A 15,452-nucleotide genomic window follows, 5' to 3' on the forward strand; every position below is an offset into this window, starting at 1 on the left:
CTTTCAGCTTAATCAAATTGTCCTGGATCTTTTGTCTCTCTCTTTACCCTCCATTGCAAGCAGAGGGAGAGAGAGACCTCTACAGTTTGGAAAGATATACACCTTTTATATCTACATTTTACTCAAGTTGTGCGAGAGAGTTTTAGGCTGCCTCCCTGTGGTCCCTGGGAGAGGAACATGGGGCCAAGGATGTTTCAGTTCTCCTCTAAGTATGGAGAGAGGGAGAGGGAGAGAGACAGAGAGAGAGAGAGAGAGATCTGAACTTGGAGGGGAATATCAGATTTCATGCGGACTCTCCCAGGTGAAACAGAAATCATTGCAGGCCAACATTGATAGAGGTGAACAGGAGGTTGGCAGAGGCAAATCAGGGGAAGAGTTGAATCCAAAAGTTCAAAAATCTTCCCATTCCTTTGAGGCATCCCTGAAACAGGAGGAAATATATACCAGCTGTGGAGTTGACATATACAGTCGTACTTTGGCTCTCGAACGAAATCCATTCTGGAAGTCCATTCAACATCCGAAAATGTTCAAAAACCAAGGCACAGCTTCTGATTGGCTGCAGAAGCTTCCTGCACTCAATTGGAAGTCATGGAAGCCACATCGGATGCTTGGCTTCCAAAAAAAGTTCACAAACCGGAACACTTACTTTCGGGTTTGCGGAGTTCAGAAGTCAAAGCGTTCGAGTCACAAGGCATTCAAGAACCAAGGTATGACTGTATACAACCTTCTCATTGGAAATAACAGAAAGGGAACTAATTAATTAGTTAATATATTTACATCCCACCTTTGCTCCAAAGAGCTCCAGGTGGCATCTGTGATTCTCCCCACTTCTCCATTTTATTCTCACAACAACCCTGTGAGGTAGGTTAGGCTGAGAGGCTCATGGTCACCAGGTGAGCTTCATAGCTGAGTGGGAATTTGACCTCTGGTCTCCCAAGACCTAGGTTTATACAGCCCAGAATGGGAGGGTTCCTCTTTCCCTTTTCTCCTGCCCTGTCTCCTGCCACCAAACACCCAGCAGGGCTCTGGAATCAATGGTCTGTCTGCTTTGTGGTCTCCTTCCTCCTCTGCCCATTTTCAGATAAAAGGCAGTTGCTTCTATTCCCATTTTACAGATTAGGTGGAAACTGAGACTAAGAGTCCAAGGCCAAACAAAGCCAGGACTTGAACTTAACTCCTTGCGGTTTCTGGATGTATTTTAGAAGGGAAAGTGTTGGAAGAGAACAATTTCCAGAATGCAATTTGTTATGGTGGATGCACATGGCAGCATCAGCCTCATACGCACCAACATTACGAATTGGAAAAGGATGCTCAGGAAAGGATGATATTGTAAATAACCCTTATGGTTTGAAATGTGCCAAGATCTCAGAAAGCCAGAGAGGTACTTTGTGTTGTTGATTTTAGTGCTCTGCACAGCTTCTACCTCTTTGCACAGCAAACAGTATAAATGATGCAAAATTGGATCTATCATGTAAATTTGTTCACTTTCCATAATTTATGGAAGTCATAGCACTGAGTTACCTGGCATGTAATTTCAGGCTCCTCTCTTCCTCTGTGCAGCTATCAAAAGGATAGGAACCCTCTGCTTTCCTTGGCCCCCAAAGAACCACCATACTATGAGAGATCACCAGGTAGAGAGAGCCCTACAAACTCCTCCCAGCAGAGCTCCATCAGAGAACAGGCCAAGGGCATTTTGCCCCATGAACTCTGGGCCAAGTTGGCCTTGGCTGCGCCACTCCTGTGTTCAAAATTCAAAGAAACCATGCCAACCTGGACCAGACCTGCACCAGGCTTATTGTGTGAGGTTTGAGTAAAGAGCTTTCCATCCTCAAAGGGGAGTGGGCAACTGGTTCAGAGCCACAGCCCAGACCCACCGGAGCTGGAGGGATGCAGGGAAGATAACCCATGCACAGGGTGGCGTTTTTTGTGCAACACCCAGCCACTTTCACAGCCGGCAGCAACCATTTGGGCTTGTGCTCAAATGAGAGCCACCCTGCTTCTGGGCTGAGCGTGTCTGCACTTGTATTTCCCACCTTGCCATTCTTCCTTTTATGCAGCCATAGGAAAGCGAATGCCCTTTCTCCTTTGGGATGCTATTAGTGGTTTTCTGTTATGTTCTCATTTATGGTGGCACAGAGCCCCCTGGTGGAACAGGCTTCCTCTTGACCTTCTCCTAAGACCATCTAGCCCAGCATCCTGTCCTCACAGAGGCTAGCCGGAAAACTCTCCCCTCCTGTGCTTTCCAGCAACTGGTATTGCTGCCTTCAACTGTGGAGGCAGAGAATTGCCATCAATAGCCCTCATCTCTAAGAACTTGCCCGGGCATCAAGGTTGTGCAACCCGTACAGCACATAGGCAACAATTAATATTCTTGTTCAAAAAACAATTTTCCACCATTTATCAGGTTTGTGAGAATAAGACAACTACTTACAAAGTAGCCATGAAAACTTATAAGCTATGCAAAATAAAGTGAACTTGCAGTGTCAGATTTTACTAAGTTCTTACAACTTCTTGACTCAGTTTTTGTTTTTTCTTGTTTTTTAGGTAAGTTCAAGAAGAAGACAGGTAAGTTCAACGATGTTCCCGGTAGTTGTGAAGTGCAGATGGAAAACAGGGTGCCAGCTTTCTATCCCCGTTTCGCCCTGTTGTAGTTGTTTAGTCGTGTCCGCCTCTTCGTGACCCCCTGGACCAGAGCACACCTGGCACTTCTGTCTTCCACTGCCTCCCGCAGTTTGGTCAAACTCATGCTGGTAGCTTCGAGAACACTGTCCCACCATCTCGTCCTCTGTCGTCCCCTTCTCCTTGTGCCCTCCATCTTTCCCAACATCAGGGTCTTTTCCAGGGAGTCTTCTCTTCTCATGAGGTGGCCAAAGTATTGGAGCCTCAGCTTCACGATCTGTCCTTCCAGTGAGCACTCAGGGCTGATTTCCTTCAGAATGGATAGGGTTGATCTTGCAGTCCATGGGACTCTCAAGAGTCTCCTCCAGCACCATAATTCAAAAGCATCCATTCTTCGGCGATCAGTCTTCTTTATGGTCCAGCTCTCACTTCCATACATCACTACTGGGAAAACCAGAGCTTTAACTATACGGACCTTTGTTGGCAAGGTGATGTCTCTGCTTTCCGTTTCGCCCTAGCAGTCTATAAAGTTGAAGAGCTATTTTGCCCCCGACAGGGCCAGTTTATTGGGGTTGGCTGATAGCCCACTCCCTGAGCACAGTTTTCTGGGCTTCCTCAGTATATTAATATTGTGTGAATAATTGTCGCCTATGTGCTGTACGGGTTGCACAATCATTATTAACAGCACAGGTTGTATTTCTTCGGCAGCCATCAAGGTTGGCAAGCTATACTTCAGCTACTTCCCTTTGTGGTAGTCCTGTGGTACCTCCTCTCTAGGGTGACCATGCGTCTTGCAAAGCCCCCACACCTTCGCTGGGTATATCGGAAACTTAAATGGTGCCTCTCAGCTACCCGAGTCTCCAGCAGCTGCCCACAGGTGAAATTCAATGATAGCAACTAGTGAGCTGCCTTCAAGAGATGAGGCAGTTTCATACATTCAGCTAGCCTTTTATGTTGTTGTTTAGCCGTTTAGTCGTGTCCAACTCTTCGTGACCCCATGGACCGGAGCACGCCAGGCACTCCTGTCTTCCACTGCCTCCCGCAGTTTGGTCAAACTCATGCTGGTAGCTTCGAGAACACTATAGACAGTATTAAATTATCTCAGGCAGCTTCAGTAGGGTGTCAGTTTATTTTTGTTGTTCGTACAGAAATCCAATAGAGAGACACAAACGCAAGAAACTGAGACATATGGAAAGACTGTTGGGATGGAATCCTGTGCTGGCATCTTTAAAGGGCTTATCTGGGCACGGAGGCTGCAGCACAGTCGTCACTTGAACCCCAACCGCAGAGAAGTATAGTCACGTGTCGGACTGCTTGTGTGAAGTGCATGAACACCCTCCCTCTCCCTCTGCCACATGGTGCAAGCCATTTTTATTTGCAAGGTGAGAAATTGTTATTGGAGAAAGCATTTCAAAAGCTGCCCAAACCCACCTCCACGTAGGGAAAATAGTGTTACACGACGAGCACCATCATGTTCATAGATACCACGTGGCACAGTGATATTGCATGGGACATCTCTCCTTCAGGGATGCTGCTTCTCACACGGCTCACACTTGACAAATGTGATGGTACCCTGGAAGGCAGCTTTGAATTTTGCAACTCACCTGGTCGCCATAGGTGACTGGGGACTCCATGCAGGTGAGTGAATAGGCTGGTGGGGGATGGGCAGATTGAACTACTCCTTCGTTGACCTACTCAATTTATGTGCTAGCCAGAGGAGCTGCTGGCCAGCACAGAATTGAAGCAAATGAGAGGAGTGGCATCATCAGACCTTCACCCACCAGCCCACTTGGTAACATACTTTTATTTAAAATGCCCTGATAGGCTCACAGCGTGCATTTTGACGCAGGCTATGGATGAGGCTTCCCCCTTCCAAGTCCAGCATGAAAATTCAGGCTACTCAGCAGGTTGTAAAATAATAACAATTATTGCAGGCTACCAACTGGATAGGGACGCGGGTGGCGCTGTGGGTAAAAGCCTCAGCACCTAGGGCTTGCCGATCGAAAGGTCGGCGGTTCGAATCCCCGCGGCGGGGTGCGCTCCCGTTGCTCGGTCCCAGCGCCTGCCAACCTAGCAGTTCGAAAGCACCCCCAGGCACAAGTAGATAAATAGGGACCGCTTACTGGCGGGAAGGTAAACGGCGTTTCCGCTGGCTCGCCAGATGCAGCTTGTCACGCTGGCCACGTGACCCGGAAGTGTCTCCGGACAGCGCTGGCCCCCTGGCCTCTTAAGTGAGATGGGCACACAACCCCAGAGTCTGTCAAGACTGGCCCGTACGGGCAGGGGTACCTTTACCTTTACCTTATCAACTGGATGTCCACGAGTTCAGGCATTATGAGAGCAGAAAAACTTTCTCCATGCCATACCTAACTTCATAAACCTCTACTATGTCATCTCTTGTGGGCCTTTTCTCTAAACCAGAGGTTTTCAACCCTTTTGAGTCCATGCCTCCCCTGACCAACTACATTCTTTCTGTGACCCCCCTGGGAGGGCTCAGGCACCCGGCTATGTCAGCCCTTGCCTGCGGAGCTGGCAGCCTCTCACCCTTTTTCAAAGACCCTCCCGTGTGGAGTGTTCCTCCAGCTTCCTCTCCCTTGGGAGTCCTCTGAGCAGTTGTTGCCACCACCCCTGGTCTCTGAGCTGCCCCACTCCCTGTCCCAAAGAGAGTTGCCACCTCACACTGCCCCACAGGGGCCTGGGGCTCATCTGTCCATTCCCAACAGCAAAGGCTGGTGGGCTGGCTGGCTAGGCTACATCACGCATTTGCTTGCTTATCCCAAGGCTGCCTCAGCTCCTGGCAACCAGCACTCCCTGGCCAGCCCCAAAGGCATCATTCGCCTGCACAGCTTGTAGCCAGGGCTGCTGTAACAAACAGCTGTGCAAGCCTTTGGGAGGCAGAAACGCAAGAAGGCATCAGAGGAGGGAGGGAAGGAAAGAAGGAGAGGGGCCAGTGTTGTCCACAGCACCCTGACCATCATCCAAGGCACCCTGGCTGAAAACCACTGCTCTAAAGTAAGAAGTCCCAAGTGTTGCATCCTTTCCTCCTAGGGTACTATTCTCCTTAATCATTTGGGTTGGCCTTTCCTGAGAAGTCAGCTCCATTTGATCTTCCATCTCTCAACTGTCTCCTGGCAGCAGCTATCCCTGCACAGCAGGGGGTCAGACTGGATGACCCTCGGGGTCCCTTCCACCTCTATAAATCTACAATTCTATGACTCCATTGAGCTCGCAGAAGCAGAAGGAAAGGAAGCAGTGTCACTCCATCAGCTCTGCCTCTCCTTGAGCTGCTTCCATTCCAGCAGGCCATTTTTAGAACTTTGTAAACTAAGCTGAGTTTGAGTCTTTCCTCCCACCCCTCCCCACACAAGAAAAAGAAATCGTTTTCCTTTGGTGTCGTGTTTTTAAGATTGCAACCTTGAGAGCAGGGAAGGTTATTCTCCATAACCCACTCCGGGTGACCTTTTACATTCGAAGAGTGAACTAAAAATGCTTCAAACAAATTCAAGTCTGAGCGTGCAAATTTCCTAGTGACCATTTTCAGTGGGATTAATTATTGCAGCAATGTGGTTGAGTGGCTAACCAAAGATCATCACAAAAATAACAAGCAGGAAGGGAGGAGGAAGTGTAAGCGGTTGATTTGTTTTCTAAAATATAAGGCATGTATCAAGTGTCTAAATAAATAACGACTGAGGTACTAACGGATTAATATGACTGCAGTGGATCCAGACCGTAAGAATGCATAAAGGGAAACAGTCAGTGAAGTTGGAGGGGCGGCCCTGAATTTTGCCTCTAGCCATTGCTTTTCCCCTGTAGCCCCTCCCAGAAGACATTTCAAACCCCACTGCGAAACCCAGGGCTCATTTCTAACTTTGGAGCTGGGGCGAGGGATATGTGGTTCTGAGTAGCAGGGGTTGGAGAGCCACGGGGTTCAGCACTCCCCCGACACCAAATCCTTATCCGATGGAAAAGACAACCACACCTGCTACTCGGACAGCTGCCCAGTGTTAATCCACCCTCCAAGACACAGCTCAGCCCCTAAACGGCAGCACCGACAGATTAACTTGCAAGTCTGTGCTCAGGGTCGCTGTTTGAACGCAGCCCAAACCTCCTGGATGCAGATTCTCAATTACGCTCCGGCGCCTCTCGCCAAACAGGCCCAGGGTCACACCTTGCAAGCAGGGCAGCTGAGCCCATTGCCCACTGCCTGCATGTGTGATATTGCAAGGAAACAACGCCAGGTGCCATTTGGTGGCAACAACTATGGGAAGGTGCAGGGAAGAAGGGAGGGAGAGGGCAGTGCCAAGAGGTGCAGAGACTTCCAGCAGGGATGAGAAACCTGTGACCCCCTAGATATTGCCACGCTAGAACTCCCATCATCCATGACCACCCACTGGCCTCGCTGGCTGGGACTGATGGGCACTGGAGTCCAGCAAAGGCTGGAGGGCAGCAGGTTCCCCATCCCTGGAGTGAAGCAAGCTTTAATACAGTGCCCACGGACCCCAGGTGAAGAAGAGGGCCCTTGAGAAACTGGAAGTGGCCACATACAGACAGCAGTCCAGATCCAAACACAAATCCGGTTCCATGGCTTGCCAGGCTCCGTTCAGGCTAAGAAATGAGGAATGCCATGGAAGGAGATGGCACTCTTTGCTCTTAGGGGGCAGCATGGAGCAGAGTCCTCGGCCAGGTGGTGGGTGACAGGAGAGCTGGCCAGGAGGAGGAACGTGAAATAGCACAAGTTGGTGGCTGAGCTGCAATTTGCTCAATAGGTGGAGGCAAGTTCTTTCCCACTCCCCATCCCAGCAGGAGAGCAGCAACATGGAACCAGGATCCAGCCAGGGGTGCCCAGCACCAGTCAAAGAGACACCTGCAGGAAAAGGACAGAAGCAGGAATGAGGCAGACCAGGCTCCTTGGGGGACACAAGTCTCTTCTTCCCATACTCCATATTAGAACATCTGATGGTCAACATCTTCACTATGATCCCAATGTCCCACTGCTGTTCAGCCACTACTAGTTCCAACTTTATTAACACGTACATGTCATAAAGGACGCGGGGGGCGCTGTGGGTTAAACCACAGAGCCTAGGATTTGCCGATCAGAAGGTCAGTGGTTCGAATCCCCACGACGGGGTGAGCTCCCATTGCTTGGTCCCTGCTCCTGCCAACCTAGCAGTTCGGAAGCACATCAAAGTGCAAGTAGATAAATAGGTACCGCTCCAGTGGGAAGGTAAATGGTGTTTCCGTGCGCTGCTCTGGTTCACCAGAAGCGGCTTAGTCATGCTGGCCACATGACCCGGAAGCTGTACACTGGCTCCCTCGGCCAATAAAGCGAGATGAGCGCCGCAACCCCAGAGTCATCCACAACTGGACCTAATGGTCAGGGGTCCCTTTAAAAGGTAAAGGTACCCCTGCCCGTATGGGCCAGTCTTGCCAGACTCTAGGGTTGTGCGCCCATCTCACTCTATAGGCCGGGGGGCCAGCGCTGTCCGCAGACACTTCCGGGTCACGTGGCCAGCATGACAAGCTGCATCTGGCGAGCCAGCGCAGCACACGGAACGCCGTTTACCTTCCCGCTAGTAAGCGGTCCCTATTTATCTACTTGCACCCGGGAGTGCTTTCGAACTGCTAGGTTGGCAGGCGCTGGGACCGAGCAACGGGAGCGCACCCCGCCGCGGGGATTCGAACCGCCGACCTTTCGATCGGCAAGTCCTAGGCACTGAGGCTTTAACCCACAGCGCCACCCGCGTCCCTTTTCAGGGGTCCCTTTACCTTTACTTTAAATCTCATAAGGAATTTGTGCACCTGTTCACATGGAACTGCAGCTGCCATTCTGCTGCTCGTTCAGCCCAGTTTGGAGGAATCCTTCCTTTTAATGTTTCAACCACCCTGAACGAATGAAGCCTTCACCCAACTGGAACAAGAACCTAAGCCCCTCGTTGCTCTGTTTGCTCATCTGAATCTTGTCTTGCTAACCTCAGCCTTCAGACTGCGGTTCCTTACTGTTAATGTGTTAGCACATATGGGGACATGATGTATTTTCGCACAGTGACAACCACCCAAGATGCTGCTGCTCGCAGGCAGGTTCACATTAGAACGTGAACCAAACTGAATTCGTCCCCCATCCCTGGCTCCTATGAATTAAACAGTTGTTTAGGGACAGAACTATAGGTGCCACCAAAAACAGAGCAGCTGTGCTTCCTCCCTCTCCTCTCTACCCCACTGGGATTATAGAAGGGACACGGGTGGTGCTGTGGTCTAAACCACTGAGCCTCTTGGGCTTGCCGATCGGAAGATCGGTGGTTCAAATCTGTGCAATGGGGTGAGCTCCCGTTGCTCTGTCCCAGCTCCTGCCAACCTAGCAGTTCGAAAAGCATACCAATGCAAGTAGATAAATAGGTACCGCTGCGGAAGGAAGGCATACAGCATTTCCATGTGCTCTGGCACTCATCAGAGTGTCACACTGTGCCAGAAGTGGTTTAGTCTTTCTGGCCACATGACCCGGAAAGCTGTCTGTGGACAAATGTCAGCTCCCTCGGCCTGAAAAGTGAGATGAGTGTCGCAACCCCATAGTCGCCTTTGACTGGGCTTAACCATCCAGGGGTCCTTTCCCTTTACCTTGGGATTATAGCAATGCAAAATTATGTAATATCGCCACACTGCAAATTCCCCTAACATAGTCTAGCTCCACAGCTTTAGGTGTCATTGGGAAAGGACTGTCTCTTACAGAAGAACATGCATGCAGAAGGTCTTTGGTTCAATCCCCAGCATATCCAAGTGGAGAAGTCCATGTGGAGAAATACTTATCTACATGGACCAATGTTCTGACTCTGAATAAGGCAGCTTGCTAAGTTCCACATCATCTATGTTTGGTCTCCTGATTTGTAACCAGTGGATACCTTCAGCAACTGAGCTTCAGATTCAGTAGCATTCCACAGGCAAAGTTTCATATGTGGACAGACGCAGGGCAAAAACATTTTAATAAATAGAGCAACATGTACGTATTGGTGCAACTTATATGCAAAACAATAAGAAAACATGGAATTTCAAGCACCAAAACAACCTCAATTATCACAATTAAGACTTATTGAGGGGGAAAGCCTCTTGCATTTATGAGTGGTGATTTTAAAGGAGGTTTTTCTTCCATATTAGCAAATGTGACCATTTGTTCCATATTGCAAAAAAGGGGGACCACCACCAAGTTATCTGTCTGGCCCAACCAAAGGTGTACACATGTTCTTCTTTGTCCTGCACAACAACCAGAAAATAATTTCAAACAACATCCAGGTACGTCTCTCTCTCTCTCTCTCTCTCTCTCTCTCTCTCTCTCTCTCTGTGTGTGTGTGTTTATGTGTGTGTATGTACACTCAATAATACATTTTTTTAAACCACTATGCAGACATGCCTGGTAGAAAGAAGACCAGAGCAATCCCACCACCGTTGCCTCACTCTACGTGGGGCTGCCCTTGAGACTGACCCAGAAACTTCAGCAGGTGCAGAATGCCATGGCGAGACTCTTACGGGGTCTTCGCTGCAGGATCACATTCACCCGGTGCTATACCAGCTGCACTGGCTCCCGATGGAGTACAAGATCAGGTTTAAGGTGCTGGTTTTAACCTTTAAAGCCCTATACAGCCTAGGACCCTCGTACCTACGGGACCGCCTCTCCTGGTATGTCCCATGGAGGACCTTACGGTCTTCAAACAAAAACATCTTGGAGGTCCCGGGCCATAGGAAGGTTAGGCTGGCCTCAACCAGAGCCAGGGCTTTTTCGGCTGTGGTGCCGATCTGGTGAACACTCTGTCACAAGAGACTAGGGCCCTGCAGGACTTGACATCTTTCTACAGGGCCTGCAAGACAGAGCTGTTCCACCAGGCCTTTGGCCAAGGCACAGTCTGACCCCCTCCTTCGGTAATCCTCATAGAACTCTAGCCCAGTGGTTGCCATTGATTTGATTCTGAATTGATTTTAGAATGAATTGATTTTAGAATGCTGTGTTACTTTTATTGTTGTTAGCCGCTCTGAGCCCGGCTTCGGCTGGGGAGGGCGGGATATAAATAAATTTTTATTTTTATTTTTATTCTGCATCTCCTTGCAGGAAGACTCCATCGCCAGATTCTCCAGGCCTCACTTGGCTACTGGAGTTTGAGAAGCCACACGCTCAACCATCAGACCAGGGTGATGGTGGAGGAGACATGTGCTCTCACCTGGGTGAGCAGGACCTTCTCTGTTCCTTCAGAAGCACCTCCATCCGACGGGGCTGTCATGAGCTGCCTTCATCTTCAGATGTTTGCGATGACACGTACCTTCTGGGCGGCTCCACCAGGTATGCATATGAGAGCCCCACCATGATCTGCCAGAGAAGAGGGGTGGGTCAGCACAGTGTGGCTGGGGAGAGGAGGAAGGAGGGAGGAGGGATAGGGAGGTCTCACTTTGGCCCCAGAATGCAGTTCCACAGCCAGGCCACTGGGCACTCACCGTGAGGAGACTCAGCAAAGCCATCATCACCCCCAGCATGATGTCCAAGTTGTTGGTCAAGCCTCCAGCCCACAGAGGCCCAAGGATGGTGGCCATACCCCCTACAGAGCGACGGAGACCCTGGCTGAACCCTGTGGAAGAAGAAGCATATTAAAGAATATTTATCAGTGTCTTCAGTCCCGCCACAAAACGCTCCCATATCAATTCTTTTTTAAGACCCTCGGCTTGTTTTGGGAGGCGACTTTGTGTTTCCCCACAAAATACAATATTATCTGGACTAAACTTGGGAGGACGAACCTGAAATCTGTCAGAGGGCAGCAATGGACATCACTTCTAACCGCGCTGGGAAATATCTTTGTGAACTTATAATTAAGCATAACCTTTTGTTATGCAATGGGCACGGTCAAGGGGATCAAGAGGGTTATTTTACTTTTATCTCCCCCAGAGGATTTACTAGCACCATAGATTATATCCTAACATCTAATAATGTGCCAATTAACAGAGATACCTGCAGGATAATTCCCAGAGCTGAAAGTGACCACTTTCCACTTGAGTTATCTCTGACACCATTCGTTTCTCCTGCCTTTCCTAAATTATTGGATGAAACGGATTATCTGATACTTGGAAATAGAAGGTTAAAATGGAATGCACAGGTCCAAGAAAAATGATTCAGATCCTGGATTCCCATGAATTTGCTTTATTAAAGAGGGAAATGTTGCTAGAAACAGAAAAATTTATGAGAATATAATCAACTGAATGCGCCCACTGATGACCACAACTAGTGTGATAAAAAACAAAAAGTTTAAAAGACCTACTTGATTTGATAAGGATTTTTTTTTAAGCAAATCATTCCCTGCCATCAGGCTTACAATAAAAAGACACGGCACGAAAGGAAAATAGACAGGAAAAGGAGGAGGAAATGAGCTTGAGTGCCCGTTCTTTGTTACAAATTCCATTTGGGTTGTGTGTTTGCTTCATCTAAAGTCCTGGCTGCTCCTTCAGCCTTCTGTGCCTCAGACAACTCTCCATGTCAACCAACCGCAAGCAGTGGCAAAGACAGAACTGCAATTTCACTTCCGTTACTTGACAAGTGAACAAGCGCACAGCGAGGCAGAAAGCGCAAACCCAGGCGAGTCATTTTCCCAAGCCTGGAAGGATGTTGCAACAATGCTTTGCTGCTCTCAGGAGTGGGGGGGTGTCGAAAAGCAGAACATTTTTCTTCTTAAAGAAAAAAGGAAATCAGGCCACAGAGCAATCCAACACCAGCCAACCAACAAGCCTTGCAAACAAGTGCTGGAGAGGGCAAATGCCGCACACAGTAACTGGACCCAGGAAAGTGCAGCCTGATCAGGAAGCGAATACTAGCCTGGGAAACTGAAATCCTGGCAGAAATAAGACACTCTGCCCTCTGGTAGCCACGCCAGAGGGAGGGATGCTAGACCTTTTGAGATGGTTCACCTGGACCAATCTATCCCCGAGATGGCTTTAAACACAATATGAAGCTTTCCGCAAGCAGGTGGTTGTGTCCCTGCACCAGCAGAGTTCTGCTTTGATGCTACCTGTCCAGACAGCTATCAGGAGGGTCACAAGGGACATCTAGCCCAAGCCCCTCCCAATGCAGGAATCGCAATTCTGGTGCATAGCAGTTAAGGTACCTTGGATCAAGGGGGGAGCTCTAGCACCACTCTAGATCAGAGGACCCACCCATGACATAAAACAACACTGGAACTATTTAGCTACTGAATGCTAGAATTTAAGGAATAGTTCCTTTCTCCCCACCCCCCAAAAAACATGACTATCCTGTAACTATTCAGTGCTCTGAGCACTGAAAGATTCCTTCTCCGGGACAAAGAGTGTGTGGCTACCCTTGTAGGAAGGTGTGGAGAGCCACCCAAAGTGCACAGATAAATCTTCTTTGAAAGCAGATGATGCAAGACTATAATTACACATCAATGTGTACGCAGGTGTGCACATGGCTCAATACAAACATGCAGCAGAACATGAGTAGAGCCTTGAGGTGTCAGCATGGGACTGCATTACTTCAGGCTGAAGGAAGAGAATGCCAGTTCTGAACACTCCCTGCAACCTATAAAATTAGATTATTAGGGTGAGATTCTATTCCCAGTTATCTTGGTCCATTATTGTTTCCTTCATGCAGTATTTGTTTTCTAATTACACACACGAGCTTTAAAAACAGTGGCATCCCCACCTACAGCCTGAAGTGACACAGTTCTAACACACCTCACTCGTTGGACTGGTCATGTTGGGCGGATGCCCGATTATTGTCTTCCAAAGAAATTACAGTCATACCTCAGGTTACAGACGCTTCAGGTTGCGCGTTTGTGGGTTACAGACTTGCTGAAACCCAGAAGTACTAGAACGGGTTACTTCCAGGTTTCAATGCTCACGCGTATGCAGAAACGCTAAATTGCACTTTGCGCATGCACAGAAGCGCCGAATCGCAACCCGCACGTGCACAGACGCTGCGCTGTGGGTTGCGAGTGTGCCTCCTGCATGGATCACTCTATTCCGAACTTTAAAATTTGAGACACAGCCTTACCTTGCGTTCTCTCGGCCGTGACTTTAGAAAAGAGCGACACTTGGGAGACTGCAACAAAGGGAAGGCCCAGGACTTGCAGGAAAACGCCCACGACCAACTCTGTAAGGAGGATGGTAAAGGTACCTGGAAGAAGCAAAGCACACAGAACTCAGTAAGGAGGAGGAGCGAGGTGATGGAGAGCAACAAGGGGTGATCTGTATGTGCGAGGGGACCACTGAGGGTGAAAGGCATTTCCTCCCATCGCCTCCAGTGGAAGGTTTTTGATGGAGCCCACTTAAACACAGAGAGGGGGCAGGAGGCAGCTTGTGCACACATGCCCGTCCCTTGTCTATGTGAACAGACGCAATGGAGAAAACAAGGAGATGTCCAACGCGATTGCCATAAGATCTGCAATTCATTCATGCTGCAGCCATGCGCCACACAGGGAAAGATGCTCGGGCTATGTCTGAACAGGCCTTGCACCAAAGCAACCCTGTGGCCTTTTGAATGGTGAGGTGTAACATCAGGCACAGCCGTTGCATTCCAAGCCGCATGGGAAAGAATTAAACCTATGGATTTTGCATCAGAGGATGCTCATTCACCTCCCAGTGTCAGGTGCATGAACCAAAGACCAAAGTCACACGGTTGGTGAACTGAAGGCTAAGGTTAGCTGTATTTTTACACCTCCAGGGAAGATGGAATTACATCTGCCTCTCTCACACAAGTCAAGGGGTTTTGTGCCCCCCCCCAAGCCCACATTAAAGATCTGAGGCAGTCAAGTCGTGCATCCACAGCAGTGGCCAGAGGAGGAATGACTGCTGGGAGGAGCGCAGAGAGAAGAAATGCCCTGGTGCATCTGCAGCAGCACAACCGGACGCCTCCCTCTGCCCCAGCTGCAACAAAACATGTCTCTCCTGTATCAGTCTCTACAGCCACAGCAGGCGCTGTAAATCTCCAAAGGCACCCAAAGGCACACTTCTCCATTGTCTCCAGAGACAGACGGATGCCAGAAGAGGGTGGGGAGGCACAAAGAGATAAGAATTGGTTACCCAAACAAATAAACACATGTTTTACCATGTTGTGATTGGCGGCCAATTGTTTAGATCTGGGATCCTTTTCACCCCAAGGGCTGCATTCCCTTTTGGGTAGGCTTCTGAGGGCCAGATAATAGTGGTGGGTGGACCAGAGGCAAAAGTGGTGGGAGCAACTAAAGCAAATTTTACCATTGTACAATACAGTCGTACCTCCGCTTACGTATCCCTCTGGATACAGAAACTTTGGGATGCGAACGTGGCAAACCCCGGAAGTATTTTTCCGGGTTTCGCCAAGTGCGCATGTGCAGAAGTGCTAAACCATGCCATGTGCATGCACAGAAGCGGTCCTCCGGTTGCAAATTCCTCAGGATGCGGCCAGACCTCCAGAACGGATCCCGTTCGCAACCGGAGGTAGCACTGTAATCTGGTGTCTAAACACACCCATACACCTTCCATCAAAACGTGCAGGAAGCTTTTCAGCAGGGCCAGTGAGGGATGTCGGGTTTGGCCTAAGGAGAGTTTCAAGGTCAAGACAAAGATCTGGAGGGCAGCGCCAGGCTCCCAGGTCATAGAATCATAGCATTGTAGAGGTGGAAGGGAGCCCGAGGGGCATCTAGTCCAACCCCCGGCAAAGCAGGAATCTCAACACTCCTGGCTGTGGAACCACTTCTTATTGCTCTCCCAGTTCATTCCAGCTGCAGCATTTCCCAACTGGGAAATTCTGTCAAAGCTGGCTTCCACTTCGCATAGGCATGGGGTTGACCAAGGATACCAGTTTCACCAAAGAG

General features: G+C 49.3%; 1 protein-coding gene across 2 annotated transcripts in view; it reads right to left on the reverse strand.

Annotated features, from left to right (window-relative positions):
- Positions 1 to 5,999: 5,999 nt before the first annotated feature.
- Positions 6,000 to 15,452, reverse strand: part of LOC128414831 (major facilitator superfamily domain-containing protein 8-like) — a 30,138-nt gene continuing 20,685 nt past the window's right edge. The window contains exons 10-13 of one of the 2 annotated variants that reach the window (XR_008330746.1): positions 13,652 to 13,774; positions 11,092 to 11,222; positions 10,821 to 10,966; positions 6,000 to 7,483 (exon numbers count right to left, since the gene is read on the reverse strand). Coding sequence is in view for 1 of the 2 variants with exons in the window: in XM_053390700.1 (XP_053246675.1) it covers positions 10,877 to 10,966; positions 11,092 to 11,222; positions 13,652 to 13,774 (344 nt within the window). In the remaining variant the exon portion in view is untranslated. Of the gene's footprint in view, positions 7,484 to 10,673; positions 10,967 to 11,091; positions 11,223 to 13,651; positions 13,775 to 15,452 lie in introns of those variants that run through there. The other variant, XM_053390700.1, reaches the window with a different exon arrangement.

The sequence above is a fragment of the Podarcis raffonei genome, chromosome 5 (genome assembly GCF_027172205.1).
Source record: "Podarcis raffonei isolate rPodRaf1 chromosome 5, rPodRaf1.pri, whole genome shotgun sequence".
Classification (NCBI taxonomy): Eukaryota; Metazoa; Chordata; class Lepidosauria; order Squamata; family Lacertidae; genus Podarcis; species Podarcis raffonei.